The 21537-nt window shown below is 37.1% G+C and overlaps 1 protein-coding gene across 2 annotated transcripts in view; it reads right to left on the bottom strand.

Annotated features, from left to right (window-relative positions):
- Positions 1-2879: 2879 nt before the first annotated feature.
- PRKD3 (protein kinase D3) overlaps positions 2880-21537 on the bottom strand; it is a 77638-nt gene continuing 58980 nt past the window's right edge. For both annotated transcript variants that reach the window (XM_066378482.1, XM_066378480.1), the window contains 6 exons: positions 20460-20566; positions 15544-15705; positions 14734-14832; positions 11427-11694; positions 6005-6090; positions 2880-4652 (listed from right to left, as the gene is read on the bottom strand). In XM_066378482.1, the coding sequence (XP_066234579.1) occupies positions 4479-4652; positions 6005-6090; positions 11427-11694; positions 14734-14832; positions 15544-15705; positions 20460-20566 (896 nt within the window). In that variant the 3' untranslated portion in view covers positions 2880-4478. The remainder of the gene's footprint in view (positions 4653-6004; positions 6091-11426; positions 11695-14733; positions 14833-15543; positions 15706-20459; positions 20567-21537) is intronic.

The raw sequence follows: 21537 nt of genomic DNA, 5'->3' as shown, positions 1-21537 counted from the left end.
GTCACAGTAAAACCAATAAACCTGACATGTACTTAAAATACAAGTTACATGTAGACTAGGTAGGAATAATTTTCTAAATTGAGCTAATTCGCCCTTATATTCAGATAAGTGGCAAGTTTTAGTTTTATTAAGTTCTCATGTTTTAGTTCACAGAACTTTTATATTAATACCAGACACATGGACTTTCTGAAGAATTGCTATATTAGCAACACAAATTTACAAGTGAGATTAAAGGAAAAGAATGTTAGCCACGTGTCTTGAACTTATAGCATAAGTATAGTGGAAATTCATTAGCAGTGATAAACTTGCTTTTTATTGCTTCTTTGGCTTAACTGAGAACAGGACTAGCATTCTTTCTTTCTTTTTTTTAGTGAGAGAAACAGAGAAAGAGGGGGACAGATAGACAGGAAGGGCGAGAGATGAGAAGCATCGATTCTTCATTGTGGCACCTTAGTTGTTCTATGATTGCTTTCTCATGTCCTTTGACTAGGGAGCTCCAGCTGAGCCAGTGACCATGGGGTCATGTCTATGACCCCACGCTCAAGCTGGCAACCCCACATTCTCTATCTTACTCTAAAGCAGTGTTTGCAACTGCCGATCCATGGACCGGCATGAAATTTCTGGCAGACGAGCACTGGTCCATGGATCGGCGGTTGAAAAACACTGCTCTAGAGTAAAAGAAGATGGAGGCCTTATTTTTCAGATGCTGTCCAGCCTTGGGCCATTCCTAGCCATCCTTATTCTAGTTCCATATTTTTTTTCAAAATTCTGGTTGGTTGGGACAATTTTTGGAAGATGAAAATGCCCATGGTTGGCTCCTCTTAATCATTTAATAGTTTTTATAATTAAGGGGGAAGAGTCAGGCAATGCCTTGGATCTTAAAACCTGGAAAATTTACCTTGATGTTAGGTAGCTAGCTTATTTAAGTCTTAGAGCAGTTGTAATAGTGGATTGTGTGACGACAGTTCCTGAAAAATTTAGTTGTAATTATTCCAGACTTTAATTCCAAGAAATGCGATCTCCAGATAATTACCTCAAATTGCATATAAAATTGTAATGAGTTGCTTTTTATTTTAGGCAGTTAAAAAAATCTGTTCTTAAATATAGCATTAGTTCCATTTACAAATACTATTTCCAAAATAGTTCTTTTACCAAGGCCTGGGAAAATAACAACCAAATACAAATTTCTTTGGATATCTTGACTAGAGATAGGCTCAGGTTGTCACATGGAAAAGTATGGTGATATGGAAATACATTTTATTATTAAGCTTCTTTAAGGATATTTACAAAAAGTGGGGTGTAACAAAAAATATAAAAAATGTACTAAACAGGGTCATTATAGACTACTTTGTACATTATCAAATGTTTCTCATAATTATTTCTTATACAAATACAACTTGACTTCAAGACAAAAAAAGATTATGTCGGTTATACAATATCTGGAGTAATTACTCAACTCCAAATTACAGTGCCTTTACAAATTTAGAAAACTTCGTAGGCATTCAACAAAAACAGAGTGCAATTAATTTCATGGCTTGTAAAATTTGATTATATAAGTATAGCAAACAAACACCATTCCAGTTAATTTTCACCTTATGCAGTAAAACCACAGTAGGGTGCCTGGTGACTCATAATTACTCCATGTTAGCACATTGATATAAACAGACTTACTTTGGAGAAATGTGGGTAAGTCATCTTCTATCCTAGGGAAAACACAGTTATAAAAGATTTTGCAAAATTAATGTAATTTTTAAAACTCCCATATGAGAATGAACTACTGAGAGATGTGGAATGCCCCCTGGAGACATTTACGGGGAGGCAGTATAACAAAATGGTTAGGGAAAGGGGGATTCTAGAGCCACACTATCTAGGTTCAGATACTGTGTGACCTGCAGCAGTTAGTTGACTTCCCTGTACCTCAATTTCCTTATTCATGAGATGGGGTTCATTATACACTTACTAGCTCATGGGAGGATAAGTAACATCTAAAGAACACAGGAGCACTGCATGTTTACTACTCCTCTGTCATGGGTGTTTTTAGTCCAGGGTAAGGGAGTAGCTTGAAAGATCTTGAAAGGCTGAGTCTTAGTTTTTCATATATGAGCAATATTTTTTTTGTCACCTCTAATTCAGTGGTCAGTAACAGTTACCACTTTCATAGTTTTTAGTTTATTGACTGTGTTCATATATAACTGTTCTTCAAAACAACACTGAGGAAGGTAGAGGCAAGAATTATGATCTTCATTTTGTAGACTGAGGAACTTGAGGCTCAGACCAGTTGTCACCTGGACAGACCAACACAGCTAATAAAAAGGAGCCAAGACTTAAAGACTTAAAACCAGATCTTCTGCCTCCCAAATCTTTTGCTCTAATTTTAGGAGGAAAAAAACAAGTTTATAATGATTGCTAAGGAATGAAGAAGCAAAAAGCCATTAGATTTTCTAAGTCCCAGATATGAAACCTTTTTGTAGGGAAAATTATTAGTAAGTTTTTTAAACCATGAAAAAGTCTCATCTCTTAAATTATGTATTATATCTGAGTAAAAAAAGTTTCTTTAGCTGGCTATCAGAGCTGAAATGTGAAAGGGAAGAAAAACTTGTCTTTCATTTGCTCTGTTAATAATATAGCCCTGCCTTAAAAGTGTTTCATGCTCAACCCAAACTGCATAAAATAGCTGATTTAAAAACATTCCAGAGGCCCTGCCGGTTGGCTCAGTGGTAGAGCATCGGCCTGGCATGGGGAAGTCTCGGGTTTGATTCCCGGCCAGGGCACACAGAAGAAGCGCCCATCTGCTTCTCCACCCCTCCCCCTCTCCTTCCTCTCTGTCTCTCTCTTCCCCTCCCGCAGCGGAGGCTCCATTGGAGCAAAGATGGCCCGGGCGCTGGGGATGGCTCCTTGGCCTCTGCCCCAGGCGCTAGAGTGGCTCTGGTCGCAACAGAGCGACGCCCTGGAGGGGCAGAGCGTCGCCCCCCGGTGGGCAGAGCGTCGCCCCCTGGTGGGCGTGCCGGTGGATCCTGGTTGGGCGCATGCGGGAGTCTGACTGTCTCTCCCCGTTTCCAGCTTCAGAAAAATACAAAAATACAAACAAAAAACACAAAAACAAACAAACAAAAAAACATTTCAGATACCTGTAAAGCCTTTTGAGATAAGCTAAGAGAAGGAAAAAAGGATACTTCTTTATTTTTTCCTACAGTTTTAACTGACCATCCACTGGCCTTACTTTTAGAATATATTTAATTTCCTCTAATTATTCAACGCTGTGTCAAGATAAATTGTATAAATATAGTTTAGGGCTGTACCCATTGAATGCGGGAATCTAACAGTGGCATCACAATGGTGTCAGTGGGAACATAAATTATTAGCAGCAGAGTTGAGCTATGACAAGACATAGATAGTAATTCAGCACTCAGACCAGGAGTTCCTACTCCTGGTTTTGTAACATCAGTTATCCCAAATTATCTTAAAGGCTACTGTAACATACTCACAAAGATGACAACTTAATTTTATATTGTATGGCCCAGGTCAGTGGTTCAGAGGATAGAGTGTCAGCCTGGCATATGGATGTCCCAGGTTCAAGTCCTGTTCAGGGCACACAAGATAAGTGACCATCTGCTTCTCCACCCCTCCATCTCCCTCTTTTCCCTCTTCCCCTCCCATAGCCAGTGGCTTGACTGGTTAGAGCATGGCCCCAGGTGCTAACTGAGGACAGCTGGGTTGGTCCAAATCAGTCTCAGGTGCTAAAAATAGCTGTGCTGCAAGTATTGGTCCAAGATGGGTTGCCGGGTGGATCCCAGTTGGGGTGCATGCAGGAGTCTGTTTCACTATCTCCCCTCCTCTCACCTAAAAAGGAAGTTTACATTGTAGAAAATATATTCAGAGTTTCAACTCCAAAAAAGTAAGGGATCACTGTTTTAGCGTCTTGATTGACCTAAAAAAGAAAGGTAAAACAGCCCAGCACTCTTTTAACACGTAGGGAAAACCGTTTAATCCCACTGTGGTCAGTTAAACGTTCAAGTCCTTACAGGGAAATTGCATGCTGGCAGCCTCTCTTGATATCTGAAATGCAAACCTGTTTAGTAATCAGCCTTTTAACTCTTTTATGATTTGGTCTATCTGTGTAATAACAGGATTCTAGCTTGCCTTTTTGTCCTTTTTTTGAAAATAATATAACAGGAAAGGGAAGATAAATTAAGTGTCACTATTGTAATAAAGTGAAAGATTAGGAAAAAATACAAAACCAGTTATTTCTTATGCTGTAAAAATTTATAAAAAGTTTCATCTTGATTCCATTATTTGTTTTTATTACTGTTTCCCCTCTTGTACCTACTCATGAACTACAGTATTGGTGTCACTGATTCCTTATCATATTTCCTCATCTTTGCTCTTTGCAGATGGCAGCTTCCAAGAACAACAGTTGCGCAGCAAAATATCAGTCCATAGAATGAAACCTTTCCTTAGTGGAGTTAGCTCATTGATAATTAAGGATCTTCTTCCATATCATCAGGATTAGGAGCCATGATGAAGTGCTTTGGGTACTCCAGGTTGTGTGTGTATGCATGTATTTCCCAGCGGGCATCATCACTTTCATGTGTAATATAACGTTCTCCAATGCGAGTTTCAAATTCTCTAAGGTCAAGCCAAGTCTGATAGTCCTAGAAGAAAATGAAGTGATTATGAACCATAAAAGAAATAAAATCTGTCACCTTTTTCTTTTTTTGCTTAGCATCCTAGTCATATAATTCACAAACCCTTCCTCATAAGTACTTGCTATAAAGTAAGTTCCATTTGTACGTAACTACTTTTTTAAATAGTCTATGAAGAAATTAACTAATTTATAAAATTATTAAAAAATTGTTTCAGGCTTCTGAGGTGCCTAATAACAATCACTAAAAATCACATTTTGTTCTATACTGAGTGGCCTACAACTTCTTAAAATAGGGGAAAGTTGCTTAGAATCGATTATCAGGGTAATTTAATGATCCTTGAAGGTAACTGACTGCATTTGTTTTGTAGTTAATTCTACCCCTTGTTCCCTGTAAAATACTTCAAAAGCTTCTCTCTTTCAGCTGAAGTGTGGGGGTACCTTTTTACAAATCTACGCAATAGCTCTTGGAGGAATTAAGCCAAACATTTTCAAATGGCATTTCCGATCTCTTCAATGTAATTATAAACTTTTCAGCGGACATTTTGTTTTTATTTATTTGAGATTTTATTTATTGATTTGACAGAGAGGGGGCAGGGGAGTAAGAAGTATCAATTCATAGCCGCTTCACTTCAGTTATTCACTGATTGCTTGTTGTATGTGCCTTGACTGGAGAAGCCTAGGGCTTCCAACTGGCGACTTCAGCATTCCAACTTGATGCGCTATCCACTGCTTCAACACAGGCCAGGTTCAGTGGACATTTTAAAAGTAAAATATATTTGACATATAATATGTTATACTCATCTTATGAAAAGGTAAAATGAACACATAAAGCCCTATAAAAGGCAAAGTTATTGCTTTCAGTTCATGGGAGTTTAACTATCAGTTCTGTACTTTGATGGTATATTGCAAAACTTCCAGAGATTAGTGACAGGACAAATTAATCACTAAAGAACATGTACATTTTTTTTTTAAGCGAGAGAGAGTGTGAGAGAGACACAAAGTGAGAGAGATGAGAAGTATCAACTCATAGTTGTGGCACTTTAGCTGTTCATTAATTTTCATACGTGCCTTGACCAGGGGGCTCCAGCTGAGCTAGTGACCTTAGACTCAAGCCAGCGACCACGGGGTCATGTCGATGATCCATGCTCAAGCTGGTGAGCCTGCAAGCAAGAAGGATGAGTCTGCACTCAAGACAGTGATCTCAGGGTTTCAAACCTGGGAGTTCAGTATCCCAGGTTGACACTCTGTCCACTGTGCCACCTCTGGTCAGGCACGTACATTATTCTAAGACATGTAGACTCTGCTGATAATCACAATGATCTGCTTAAGTAAGGGCTGCCAAAGAGAGCATTTTCTTACCTGTAGCCAGGGATGACTAAGAGATTTGTCCACACTGTAACGTTTTCTCATCTTCACTTGAAGTAGGTTGTTTATCAAATCAATTGCTAAGGAGAAGACAAAATTAGCACATGAATTTTGGTGTTATGAAGCACCCAAAACCCATGACTGACTGGAAGCCAGTTCAATCCCAAGAACTATAGGGTTGAGGATATTTTTTCTTAAGGATATGGCCTTTAAGCTAATACGTTAGTGATCCATAAATGTTTACTGAATTTACAATGTTATCTGTTTTATTAAGGAGGATGTCTAGAATATAGGTTAAAAGTACAGACTGATAAGAAGAATTAACATTATTAAAAGGGCCATACTATCCAAAGGAGTCTATAAATGCATTTGCAATCAAGATACCAATGGTATATTCACAGAACTAGAATAAATATTCCAAAAATTTATATGGAATCACAAAGGACCCCAAATAGTGTCAGCAATCTTGAGAAAGAAGAACAAAGTTGGAGGCATCACACTGCTTGATATCACAAACTAGTCTACGAGGTAATAGTAAAAAAACCAGCATGGTACTAGCATAAAAAAAGACACATCAATGGAATGAAATAGCCCAAAAATAAATCAGTGCTTTTATGGTCAATTAATATTTGACAGAGACAAGAACATACAATGGGGTAAAGACAAAATGGTATTGAGAAAATTGGACAGCTACATGCAAGAAAATGAAACTAGACCACCTCCTTATACCATACACAAGAAAAAACTCAAGATGGATTCAAGACCTAAATATAAGAATCAAAACCATAAATATTCTAGAAAAAAACAATGGCAATAAAATCTCAGACATTTCTTGTAGCAATATTTTTTTCAGAATAATCTCCTTGGGCAAGGAAAACAAATGAAAAACAAGACTACATCAAACTAAAAAGTTTTGTGCAGCAAAGAAAACCATCAAAAAAAATGAAAAGACAACCTACTGAACATATTTGACAATGATACATCTGATAAGAGGTTAATATCCAAAGTTTATAAAATACTAGCCAACTAAAAAATGGGCAAAGAACAGGAACAGATACTTCTCCAAAGAGTATACAGGTGTGAAAAGATGCTCGATGTCACTGATCATCAAAGAAATGCAAACTAAAACCAGAATGAGATATCACCTCAATACCTGTCAAATGGCTAGCAAGAAATCCACAAGTGTTGAAGATATGGAGAAAAGGAAACCTCATGCACTATTTGGAGTGTCCTCAAAATATTAAAAATGTAACTGCCTTATGATGCAACAATTCCATTTCTGGGAATGTAGCTGAAGAAACCCAAAACACTCATTCAAAAGAATATATGCACCTCAATGTTCACTGCACTATTTACAGTAGCCAAGACTTGGAAGCAGCCCAAGTGCCCATCAGTAGATGAGTGGATAAAAAAGCTGGGTACATAGACAATGGAATATTACGTATCAGCCAGAAAAAGGAGGGAAATTTTACTTTTTGCAATAGCATGGATGGACCTAGAAGGTATTATGCTAAGTGAAACAAGTCAGAGAGATAAGTATCATACAATTTTATTTATACGTGGAATCTAATAAAATAGAAACAGACTCAGATATAAAGAATAGACTAACAACTGTCAGATAGGAGGTGGGCTGGGTGAAACAGGTGGATTAAACAAAATAACTCATGGACACAGACAACAGCGTGGTGACTACCAGAGGGAAAGAGGCAGAGGGAGATAGAAGAGGGCAAAGGGATAAATGGTGATGGAAGGAAACTACACTTTAAAGTTTTTGTTGTTTTTTTTTTAAAATTTTTTTATTTATTTACTTTTTTAGATTATTTATTCATTTTTATTAGAGAGAGAGGGGTGAGAGAGAGGGAGAGACAGAGAGAGAACAGGGGGAGGAGCAGGAAGCATCAACTCCCATATGTGCCTTGACCAGGCAAGCCCAGGGTTTTGAACCGGTGACCTCAGCATTCCAGGTCGACGCTTTATCCACTGCGCCACCACAGGTCAGGCCAGGAAACTACACTTTAAATGGTGAACACACAACACAATATACAGATGATTAGAGAAATGTATACCTGAAACCTATATAATTTTATTAACCAATATCACCCCAATAAATTTTTTTAAAAAGAACTCGGAATAAAAAAAAAGTATAACCAGCCTGGCTGGGCTGAAGTCATTTTGTCACCTACTCTGTGTGATACAGTCAGTTACTAAATTATACTTCTTAGTTTCCTCATCTGTAAAATAAGGTTGTTGAGAAGATGGCATTAGTTTAATACATGCAAAGGGCTTAGAATGGTGCTTAGCACACAGTCCTAAGGATTAACTTTTTATTTCAAGATGAATAAAATATTGATTACAAGCTGATTTTGTTTGTTTTCTCCTCCAATGACATCATACTGCCTTCTAGTCCCTGACTTGACCTAGAAAAGTCGCCAAAGCCATTACCTCACCTCCAGAGATGTGGTTAGATTGAGGTGATAACTTACTACAAAAAGTTCATACTCAACAGGTTTTTGTTTTGCTTAGGGTTATGCTTAAACTTATCTTTAAGGTTAAAGTCTGGGTATCAATTGGGGTTAGGGTAAGGATTACAATTAGGTTAAGAGCTAGGGTTAGAACTGGATTAGGATTTGGCTTCTGGTTAAGGTTAGGTTTGAGAGGATTAGGGTTAGAGATAGGGTTTGGGTTGAGTCTATGATTATAGTTAGGTTTAGGGCTAGAGTCAACTTTGAGGCTGTGATTTGGGTTTTAAATTAGCATTAGGAAATGGATCAGAATTATGGTTAAAGTGAGTTAAAGTTAGTGTTTGAGAGCTAAAGGTTATATTCCAGTTTAGGGTTGAATATTTTATTATGGTAAGGGTTAAAAGTAGCTTTGAAGTCAGTGTGGTTTTAGATTAGGTTTAGTGCTAGGGGAAGGGCTAGAATTGGGTCAGGTTTAGAAAACAGAGTTTAGAGTTAGCTTTAGTGTTAAGTAAGGGTTGGGGTTATCATTAGGGTTAGGGTTAGAGTTAGTTTTGAGATTATGGTCTGGGCTTAAATTAGGTTTTGGGTTATGGATAGGTAAAGGGCCAGGGTTCAGGTGAGCTTTAGGTATTAGTTTTCAGTTAGGGTCAAGCTTTTAGGGTTATGTTTATAGTTATTTTTATGGTTGAATGTTTAGGATTAGTATTAGGGTTTGAGTAACATTTGAGATTAGGTTTTAAAATTAGGTTTAGGGTTAGGATTATGGTTAGGGCAAGCAATAGGATAGGTTTAAGGTTAAGATTAGGGTTAGCATTAGGTTTTGAGGTAGCATATCCAACAGGCTTTACCAAGTTCATGGTGTTCTGTCCTTGGTATATATATGTATTTTATTCAATTATTGGGAGGAATGGACCAACTGCAAAACCAAAGCAACCATACAACTACATACTGATATTGGGCTATATAGCCCAATATAATTAATTATACAATTGAAATACTGACACAAAGGCCTGGACCGAAAGAAGAGCCAAATGACTTACATGATACTAGTTCTGTTTATTCTAGCAAATATTTTCTGGATTTTATTTTTTTGTTGATTTTTAGGGGGTGGGAAAGGAGGGGTAGAAACAGGAAGCATCTACTTATAGTAGTTGCTTCCCATATGTGCCTTGACTGAGCAAGCCCAGGGTGTCGAACTGGCAACCTCAGTGTTCCAAGTCAATGCTTTATCCACTGCGCCACCACAGGCCAGGATTCCGAAAGCATTTTTTTTTTTTTTTTTTTGCGACAGAGACAGAGAGTGTGACAGATAGGGACAGACAGGAAGGGAGAGAGATGAGAAGCATTAAGTTCTCGCCGTGGAACCTTAGCTGTTCATTGATTGCTTTTTCATATGTGCCTTGACTGGGGGCTACATCAGAGCGAGTGACCCCTTGCTCAAGCCAGCAACCTTGTGCTCAAGCCAGTGATCATAGGGTCATGTCTATGATTCCACACTCAAGCCAGCGAAACCTGTGTTCAAACTGGTGAGCCTGCGCTCAAGCCGGATGAGCCCATGCTCAAGCTGGCGACCTTAGGGTTTTGAACCTGGGTCCTCTGCATCCCAGTCTGATATTCTATCCACTGTGCCACTGCCTGGTCAGAACCGTAAGTATTTTAATGATGAGTTTCTTTCTAGTCCAAATACTTCAAACCTTTATTTACTGTTCCACTTTAAACAGTGATCTACCATGTGCATCTGAATCACTTGGGGTATTTATTTTAAATGAATTTATTTAAAATAATCCAACAGGTGATTCTGAATGTCTGGGATTGAGCCAGGGGACTTTTTAAAATAAATTCACCAAGCCACTCTGATATAAGAGGTCTATAGACCACATTGCTCCAGGAGCTCTAAGATGACTTTGGTAGTATCTCCAAATGCACTTCAGTCAGCTCTATTCATTACCAAGTGAGCCTGCTACTGTCTTTAAACTTTTCCCACTTTAATGGACTTAATTCCTAGCATTAGGTTGGGTATTTTTGGAAAATAAAAAAAAGACTCCCTTTTCCCAAGGGTTGGCTAAACCCAGGTGGGGTATTCTTCGGCAATGGTTCCATTAAATTCTATGGGATTGATATGTTTGAAATGGTGTGCTCTTCCTATTAGTGTCAGTCAACTAACGAGGGTCAATGAAGTTGTTCTTGCTGGACACAGAACCAGGGATAAGAAACTAAAAAGCCTTCTCCAGGCAGGAAAAATACATGTATAAAGCTTCCCAGTCGGGGTCCACAGGAGAGACAGAAACAAACTGGAGCACGTCTACTGACTGTAAAGCTCATTCTAGATACAAAGAACCTGCACTACAGGTCTCTTCAAGGAGTTTACAATCTAGTTCTGATAAGAAAAGTGATTGAAAAATAGAATACATTAAGAAAAAATAAGTCCAACTAGTAGCCAAAGTAGATCTTAAACGGATTAGAAGAGGGGGTTCAGGGAAGAGCTTGGTAGATGAGCCACAGTAAGAGGTCCTTGAAGTGGCAGGATTACCCTAGCGGGCAGGAGGGACTGTAGGCAGAGGAAAGGCCTCAGCAAAATGCAGAAACAGCTCAGAAGAGAGGACAGGACACAACCAGGTCTGTATGGGAGAACTGGAAGATGAGGCTAGAAGTCAGCTTGGGCGATATTAGAGACAGCTGCAGTGTGGTTAAAGGGAGGCCAACAGTATGAAAGTAGTGTTTCCTGAAGATGCATTTGCGAGTGACTGTAAGGACTGAGATTTCAGTAGTTTCAAAATCAGCCAGTTGGAGCCTGGATTAGTACTAAGCCTGGGAACTACAAGAAAGAGTGCTCAGAAATTGGTAACTGAATTTAGAAGATGAAAAAAATATATAAAAAAGAGAAGTAAAAAAAGGATGATAAGGGATTACAGTGATTTTTAGATGAAAAAGCACAAAGCTAAAAATTTTTTTACCTTCACCAGAAATTTCTTTCCATGGGTTTGGTGGGTACATAAATGCAGCATTTTGAATTTGGTCATTTATATCTTCATCCTCATTAAAAGGAAATGTGCCACTGAGGCTCACATAGACAATAACTCCCACTGACCACATATCTAGAGAACGGTTGTAACCTTTGCTTCTGAGAACTTCAGGGGCTAAGTATGCTGGAGTTCCTACCACAGACCTCCTGAATGACTTTTCACCAATGATGCGTGCAAAACCAAAGTCACACAGCTTCACCTGGAATTCAAAGGATGGTGTTAATTTTATATTATCATATATACATTATCTGTCTGGCTATCTAAAGATCTATTTACCTATCCATCCCTGTCCTTAAATATGAGAGTGTATCATTTTAACAGATGTGCCAACTGTACTGATAATGACTGTCATATGACTAAGATAGAAAAACTGTAAAATACATTTATAACCTGTACTTCATTACTAACAGTGCGGCTTTCCAAAAACCACTTTTGGATTCTAGCTTCTGGAATGCCAAATACCAGACTGGTGTTATGTGTTTAATGTTTTTTGATGAAATAGAGGGTGCTGATCTTTTATCATTTGGGGTTTAAGGAGATTACTTTTCTATCATTCGTGAGCAGGCATTCTGTGTTTCACTTTTGAATCCTTATGTGTCCCAGTATCTGGACACATAAAAGTACTAAATGTTTGCTGAATGAAAAACAAGTCATTATATTTTAAAACTTATCCCTTATTTTGCTTACTCCTAGAATCTCTCTCCCCAAGAATACTATAAACTGGCAAATAAATGAAACTGAAGTGTATTAAAGATAACTATTAATGTGGCCAATAGACTAGTAATGCTAGAGATTGCTTGAAAGAATAGGAGTAACAGTGTTTTCTATGCCTGTGAAATAAATTATTGCTTATTAGATGTTTAAATTTTATTTTATTTTATTTATTTTATTTTTTTTTTGTATTTTTCTGAAGCTGGAAACGGGGAGAGACAGTCAGACAGACTCCCGCATGCGCCCGACCGGGATCCACCCGGCACGCCCACCAGGGGCGACGCTCTGCCCACCAGGGGGCGATGCTCTGCCCCTCCGGGGCGTCGCTCTATTGCGACCAGAGCCACTCTAGCACCTGGGGCAGAGGCCAAGGAGCCATCCCCAGCGCCCGGGCCATCTTTGCTCCAATGGAGCCTTGGCTGCAGGAGGGGAAGAGAGAGAGAGGAAGGAGAGGGGGTGGGAGTGGAGAAGCAGACGGGCGCTTTTCCTGTGTGCCCTGGCCAGAAATCAAACCCGGGACCCCTGCACGCCGGGCTGACGCTCTACCACTGAGCCAACCGGCCAGGGCCAGATGTTTAAATTTTATTTTTTTATTTTTTTTTATTTTTTTAACATTTATTGAGGCTTGAATGACACTGACCTCTTTTTTTTTTTTTATTTTAGAGAGGAGAGGGAGAGACAGAGAGGAGAGACAGAGAGAGAGAAGGGGGGGAGGAGCTGGAAGCATCACCTCCCATATGTGCCTTGACCAGGCAAGCCCAGGGTTTTGAACCGGCGACCTCAGCATTTCCAGGTCGACGCTTTATCCACTGCGCCACCACAGGTCAGGCCAGATGTTTAAATTTTAAAAAGTTATATCTGAAGGTAGCCAGTCCATTTTGGGAACAGATTTCTGAAAGTGTAATAAGCTTAGCAAAGCTCAGAACACTTTCTTTGTTGCCCGTCTTCTAGTAGAGGTTCAGATTTTGATGATGAATGATGCATCCATGCTGAATAAGCAAATATCAAGTACTTTCTGGAGGAAATGCTCTGATTCACAAAATGTCTTCAGAAAAAGCATTAATATAAAATGAGAGAAAAGAGATTTGGCCTGTATGAACCAAGTGTATGTACAAACTGACAGGACAGCAAAGATGAAGGAGTATTCAAATGATGCTATTTGGGGGATATGGACCCTCACACATGTTTTTGATATTTGTTCTCTGTCATTATTGAATTTAGCTACTTCTCTATTTGTCTTTGAAGAACAGACTATTGACCATGAAGAAATACAAACTTCCTTCTTTTTGTTAAATGTTGTATTTTAGCTAACATCTTGGCAGTTAGGCAACTGAAGAAAGAAGTGTGGGCATGGCTAGCAATTGAGCAAAAAAAGACTATCAAGCAAATGATGTTATTTTCCCTTTGTTCCTAGAGTAACCATGGGGATCATGAATGCAGAGGTCAGAAAGCTGCAGGTTGAGCCTTAGCTGTAGAATGGTGCATCCTCTGACCATACTATTTTGAAGATCGAATGAGGTAAGACATGGACTCTCTTTAGTTAAGACATTGCACCAACTGTTAGGTGTCTGTTTCTGGCCTCACAATGGTAAGGAGTCACTTCTAACCAAATAGGCATTATAGAAGAAAGAATATGATTACTGCTTTAAAAGTAAAAGAGTTGAAGAATTTTTAAGAATACATTTCTTTCTTTGAAAGACAATTTGAGTTGAATTTACCAAGTGAAATGGCCATCTGTTTTTATTCTAGCCATTTGTCTAGTTGTACATGTTTTAAATGTACATAAACAATCGTTTGGCAACAGATAATCAATCTAGCTGTTTGGAGAATTTATCAGTGACACAATCATGAAAAATATTCACAGGAACTGCCAACATATAGCCTCATGAAAACTTCTTCAAATTTTGGGTTATGATCTGTTTTTAGGTTATAAAATAAATTTGGACAAGATCAACATTTCTTAATGAAATGAAATTTAACTGTAAAAAACGAGATCGGTGCATCACACATAGGGCACACACAAGGTATCATGACATGTGTGAGTGCTGGTGGTGCTGGGAAATGTAATTCTTCCCTAGGTTTTGGTGAAATTGTTTGAAATTCAATAGTCTAAACAGCAAGAGGAATTGGCTTCCTGCCAGCTACATATCAAAATATCAGGGTTATCCTCCCAGTCTGTTTTATTTTCTGGGGAATTTGTCCTGAGCAAGAAGTACCTACAAGGTTGATTCTCCCCCACTTCATTCCCAACCCACAAAGAGAGGTGAACTGCAAACAGTCCACATGCAGAAGGTATTCTGGGGATCTGGTTAAGTCTAAAAAGTCTTAATGAAAATAAACATCATAATTGGTAAAATGTGAATTTCAACTATTCAGGTATTAATCCTCACGGCACTTACAAGCTGAAACCATTGCTGTAACATGGTTATATATCTGGACCTCCAGCACTGCCTTTCGCTGCACAGGTACTTCCTAATGTTGTCAGACACTTAAATGATACTTAAGAAGGGTCTGGAGAATATCTCACCTGAGGAAATGGCTCTGCTGATGCGAGTAGCACATTTTCCGGTTTTAAATCACAGTGCACAATATTTTTAAAATGTAGGTTCCTCAAAGCAACAAGTATCTGTTATTGAAGGAAATAAGATTTTTTCAACGCTTGGAAAAATCATAGCTAACCCCCAATCTGACCCACTGAATGGTAATTATAATTCATCAAGATACAACTAAAAGTGTATTCTATTACTCAAAGTTAACAATTCCCACATTATGAATATGTAAAATACACATAATACTATTTACCCCAATATATTTAATTTAAAAGATTAAAAAATAAAGTACAACATAGGGAAGATAGTCAATAATATTGTAACAACTGTGTAGGTAATAGACTTATCAGGGTGATAACTTTGTAAGTTACAGAAATGTCTAATCGCTATGTTGTACACATAAAACTAATGGAATATTGTATGTCAACTGTGACTGGATAAATTTTTAAATCTTTTTTTAGCCTGGCCTGTGGTGACACAGTGAATAGAGTGCCAACCTGGAATGCTGAGTTTGCTGGTTCAAAACCCTGGGTTTGCCTGGTCAAGGCATGTATGACAAGCAATCAATGAACAACTAAAGCAAAGCAGCTATGAGTGATACTTCTTGCTCCCCCACCCCCTCTCTCTTCTCTCTGTAAAATAAATAAATAAAAAATTTAAAAATCATCTTTAATTAAAAAAAAACTTCCAAAATAGAATAAAGGCAAAATTAAGACAAATAACTAAGCAGTTAATATTTACTGTCCAAAAAAATTATTCTGTAGTTTCAAAAAATGTTAAAAACATACCTGTGTCACCATGAATTTAGTAATTCGTTCTGGAAGTCGACTTTTCTCACTGGATAGAATCATTTCCAACATATCTCCATGTAGCTTTTCCATCACTACAAAAACTCGTTCTGGGGTTTCAAACATACATTCCAGGTTTACAATCCCAGGATGGTGCAAATTCTGAAGAGTTGCAGGATGAATTGTATGGAATACACGGCATAAAAAGAAAAACAGAAAAAACAAACGATTTATAAAAGCAAACAAACAAAACAACAAAGATCATAGGTAATAATTTTTTCAAATTATGGAGAGTTGATGCCCTGAGCCCAAAGAATGCCTCCCCAATTTGATTATATAATTGCCTTTGTCCATTACTACCACTTCTCATCTTCTTAATCTTCTGACACTAACTTGATGCTGGCATTGAATAGGCATCAACTGCCAATCAAATTTTAGCCAATTACACAGCTATTTGGGGCAGGTATTTGTTACAGTCTTTACTTAAGAGATGGTTTTATTTTTGAGGTAGTTATTTACGAAGTCTCGACTTTCATTATATTATACATACTTTGATTTGGTTGTCCTTCTTTTAGGCTCAGCATCTCTTTATCTCCATCTGCCCATGTTTCTTTAGTACTACTATGTTACCAGAGTAGGACAATACAAAGATGATTGTGATACTGTTTCTGCTAATAAAAAAGCAACCTATCTTACTGAGGGGGAAACTTCCTCTAAAGTAACTTGAGAAGTCATTCATGCTTTAAAACATTCAAAAGCTCTTTATTTCTTAGCATTAATCTAAATTTTTCTGCTTAGATTTTAATAATCTGGTTTCATTCTTCAATTCCATATTAAATATGCTCTATTAACCCAAATGATTAAACTTTTTATCTCTTATTAATAGAAATCTATTTTTCTTATGCTTTCCCCCCCTTATTATGGGTACCTAATTATGCTAAGAGGGCAAACATTTTTTTGGCCTATGTGAAGTTGAGTTTCATCTCTAAAATATTTTTAAATCCACCATCATCTCTCAATACCCTGCAAGTGCATTAATGTTAGCTCCAATTAATTTTTTTTTTGGAATACTGCAACAGTTTTCATTATTCTATATGCGAAGCAATACTTATTGCATGGTCTCGTGTTATGTGTGTATGTATCTGCAAAGACTGTCTTAGTCATTTTTAATTCAATGCCTAAATTATGGTTCTTCTTTTAAAAAATGTTTAGAAAATGAAAATTCCAATGTCATTTTTAAAAGAAATGGAACAAAGAATCACCAGCTTTGTATGCAACTATAGAAAATGAATAAGCATAAAGTACTGTTTACTAATCAACTTAAGACAACTTAATGTTCCAATATATTAATCAACTTAATACATGATATTCCAAGCAGCAAAATAAACTATCACTATCACAATATTACAATTGATAAACAAAAGTGAAATAGCCCACAGTAGGGGGTGTAATGGCAGTAAGCAGGGAAAAATTCAGAATATCATAACTTCGGTCAACCTAAAGTAGAAAATATGGCTGGCTGTCCCCATGCTGTAGTTAACCATCTCATAAGTTTTTCCCCCCACCTTCCTTTAAGCACACACAAAAATAGAGTATGCTGTAACATTATTCTCTTAACAAATTCTTCTATTTGTTTAAATGTCCTATTTTCTCTGGAGTCTGTTTTGGTAAATTATACCTACATAGAAGTATAGCCATTTTCTCCAGGTTTTCAAATTTTCCTGAAAGAGTTGTTCAAGGTAGTATCTTAACATATCCTTAATATTATTCAGTATTTGTGGTTTCTGCAAAATTATTTTAATTTTATTTTTGATTAGGTTGACTACTCGTTTTATTATTCTCACCCTGCCAGAAAACCTGCTTTTAGACATATTTTATTCTTTCTCATATTAAATTTATTTCTATTTTTATCTTTGTTAATATTTCCTGCTTTCCTTAGGTTTGTTTATTCTTTAACTTCCTGAGTTGGAATCTTATTTTCATTCTTTCTTGCTTAATGTTTGAAATTATAACACTTTCTTTGAGTGATAGTCTAAAAGCTCTGATAGTATTTTTACATCTATTTTCTAAATAGTACTCTGAAGTCTTGATTTTGCTGATTCAAAAATTAAGATATCATCTGAGCAGGTGGTGGTGCAGTGGGTAGAGCATTGGCCTGGGATGCTGAGGACCCAGGTTTGAAACCCCAAAGTCACAGTCTCGAGCAAGGAATCATAGACATGTTTCCATGGTCACTGACTTGAGCCCAAGGGTTGCTGGCTTGAAGCCAGGGGTCACTGGCTCAGCTGGAGCCCCCGGTCAAGGCACATATGAAAAAGCAATCAATGAACAACTAAGAGGCTACAACTGATGCTTCTCATTTCTCCTGTCTGTGTCTGTCTCTCTCTCACAAGAAAAAAAAATTAAGGCATTAATACATTAATACTTGACCTAGGCACAGTTGATGGGGCATCAACCTGAAATGCTGAGGTCGCAAGTTCAAAACCCCAGGCTTGCTCGGTCAAGGCACATATGAGAAGCAACTACTATGAGTTGATGCTTCCTGTTCCTGCCCCTACCGCTTTCTCTCTCTCCTCTTGCTAAAATCAATAAATAAAATCTTTAAAAAAAAAAATTAAGACATTTAAGTATTTTCAGGTGGTGGGGGCTGTTTTCTGATTTTACAATTTATTTCTAGTTATGTTGCATTAAGATCAAATAATACTGTTTATTACTCTTTGAATATTTATTTATTCAAATGACTGGTTAGTTGGTATAGTTACTCTGTTAAACAGCTCTTCTTCTTCAATTCATTTAATGTGTTTTTCCCTGAATTAAGTTTTATCAGATCATGACCCCACCTCTTGATTACAATTGTAGATCTCAGAAAAGAGCCAACAAAAACAGTTCTCATTATGGTGTCGTTTCCTGCATGCACCCCGGCTCTACTCCCCTTGTTTTTGGAAAAACTTCTATGTATTTTGTAGGTCTGAACTCTCTTCTCCTTTTTAAATGAAAGACAGAGTATGCTTTTCTGTTTACCATTTTTCTCGAAGCTCTTGTATGACTCCCAAGTATACCTCCCGAGAAAGAAAAAAAGCTGAATGTTCAAAGTAGAAAGTTCCTTCTTAAGTTTTCCCATTCGCACAGACAGCCATGAGAGCACCCCACCTTTTCTCCCACCACTCTACTACCTCAGCCAATAGCAAAGATGCACTTAACATTACAGTATCTCTGTGAAACCAGAGTAAAGACCCACACTGATTTCCCGCATCACAACGTGCTCCCCACGTGTGGCAATGTTGACAGTTTATGTACATGAGTCCTTTTCTGTACAGAACCCTATAGAGACAAATGTAATTTACAAATTACCTTAAGAATTTACACAAGTAGAATCATTCCATACTTCCTTTTTAAAAATTTAATGTTATAATTCCCACCTAAATATATTTATTCTGACACAAAAGTAAACCATTCACTAAATATAAATATAAAAATGTAAATGTTTTCTGTAAATGATTTGAAGAGAATCTACCACAAAGATAGTATTGTATTAAATTTAAGATAATATTATATTTTGAGACATGCTACAACCACTTAATTCTATCCCTAGTTGGACATTTTCAAGAAAAATAACCAGAAGGATATACTAATAAAATTTTTACATTGCGCATTATCTTGAAATTCCTGTATTTTGTTACTGTGACCCAGAGTTGGTAACGGGAAAAAGAGATTCAGTGTTTGTGATCAAAGTGACAGCAAGAAATCAAGCTTTAGGAATATATCCTTAACATTTATTATTTTTTTGCATATTAGTTGGAAAATGAGAAAGATTCCAAAATAGATATGAAAAAAGATTTAACAATGTATTCGCACCCTAATAGAGAGTGTGAATGCTAATAATATTCTGTTTAAAGGAGCTGTCTTGTAGGAGGCGGCCTTGATGTGGGCACTAGTAGCTTGCTGACCAATCTTTTATCACTCCTATGAAAAAAGAAGTGAGGCAAATGTTATTACTAGTGACCAATCATATAGTAAATGTAAAATTAATTTCTGTTTATAAATTTCTTACCTTCTTCAAAGAAGTATAAGTTCAGTGAGCTATGTCTTCTTAAACTTCACCCACAAGCAAATGGGGCGCTGACAGCATTAACTATCATATCCCGTGATTTCTTAAATATTATGCAAAAGCTATACAATAATTAATAGAAACTTGCACGTTATGATATTAAGTATTAAAAAGAAAATAAATATTTAATATACTTAAATAAGATAAACATTTATTGCAAAAATTAAAAAGATAAAGCAAAATTTTAGTGTTCTAGACCACCAAAAAAGGTAAAAATGTTAAATGAAAATAAAAACACATAGTAATTTATTTTACAGGATTTAAATCATTGCCAATATATCTTTAAAAATATGCCTTAATGGGTTAACCATTAACAAATCTTTAGAGTTTTGAATAAAATAACAAATACACTGTTAAAAGGTGAACCATTCTTAAGCAGTTTTTATTTTTATAGTAATTATTATAATAATCAAGCACCTCATCTGTGAGAAATGGGTGAGTACAACAATGTTCTAACAAAATGTGGTCGTAGATGTTCTAATTATTTTGAGCTTCTGCAGTGATGAGTTAAGTACAGTATTTTAAAAAAATGTTTACTTATGAAAATGTATCCTAAAAAAATTACTGCAATAGAGCAAAATAATGGCAGTCTTTGTAACTCCTAGTCTATTGTGATCTAATTTTCCTTTTTAGAAAAGAATCTGAGGTAATTTGGATGCTCACCACCCTCTCATGGAGCCAAATGGTCACGAAACCAAAACAAAACAAGCAAAAAAAACAATTCTTATTCTTATCAATACACTAAACAGTCTTCAATTTAAAATGCATAGATCAAAAATAAAAACCAATTTAAAGCAACTTTTTTTACCTGTAAAATAGCCACTTCATTACGGAGTTGACTTTCCTGTTTTGTGGGAAATCTCATCTTATCAATTACTTTAATAGCCACATCCCTTCCAGTCTTTCTATGTTTTCCTATTTTTAAAAAAAGTACAGAAAAGAAAGTAAGTTGACAGCTCACATTCAATACCAAAGCTTTATCAGAAAGTTGTCCAGAGGGCCCTGGCTAGTTGACTAAGTGGTAGAGCGTTGGCCTGGTTTGTGGAAGTCCTGGGTTCAATTCCTGGTCAGGACACACAGGAGAAGTGCCCATCTGCTTCTCCCTTCCACCCCCCATCTCATCCCCTCCTGTAACCATGGCTCAAATGGTTGGAGCAATTTGGCCCAGAGCACGAAGGATGGATCCATAGCCTCTGCCTCAGCTGCTTAAATAGCTCAGTTGCCGAGCAACAGAGCAGCAACCCCAAATGGGGAAAGCATTGCCCTGTAGGGGGCTTACCGGGTGGATCCCGGTTGGGGTGCATGTGGGGGAGTCTGTCCCTGCCTCCCTGCCTCTCACTTAATATAAAAAATAAAAAAAAGAAGAAAGTTGCCCACAGACGGAAATTTATATGCATTTACTCTTATGTTTCTTTGGTTCATTTTGTTTCTCCTTCACTCACCTTTAATTTTGAGAAATAGATTATGGTTATGCCACTAATAAAAGGTGTTTCATTATTTGAGATAGTAGGAAACTTGAATCAACTTGTTGAGTGAGAAATAATCTGCCTATTAAATAAATGTTAATTACCCTGACCTGTTAGTCAAGACTTTGTCAAGATGGAAACTGTACTAATGAATTAATTTTCTTTTAGGTTCACTGAGTCAGTACGAAGTGATTTAACTACCATATTAGGGCAAGCCTGGAGGCAGTAAGGCCAAGTAGGAGACTACTATAACGGTCTTAGCAAGGGAGGCTAGCTAAGACTTTGTAACAGTCTTTACAAGGGTTTAACAATTCTTTGTAATGTGGATCATAATTTATAAAGTATCCTATGTACACTAAGTTTAATTAATATTAACAATCCTGTGAGCTATGCAGATCAGTTTTTAATTAGCTCTATTAA

Source organism: Saccopteryx leptura, chromosome 3 (genome assembly GCF_036850995.1).
Source record: "Saccopteryx leptura isolate mSacLep1 chromosome 3, mSacLep1_pri_phased_curated, whole genome shotgun sequence".
Classification (NCBI taxonomy): Eukaryota; Metazoa; Chordata; class Mammalia; order Chiroptera; family Emballonuridae; genus Saccopteryx; species Saccopteryx leptura.
Note: the sequence above shows the minus strand (reverse complement) of the source record. Positions and strands in the feature narration are given on the sequence as shown.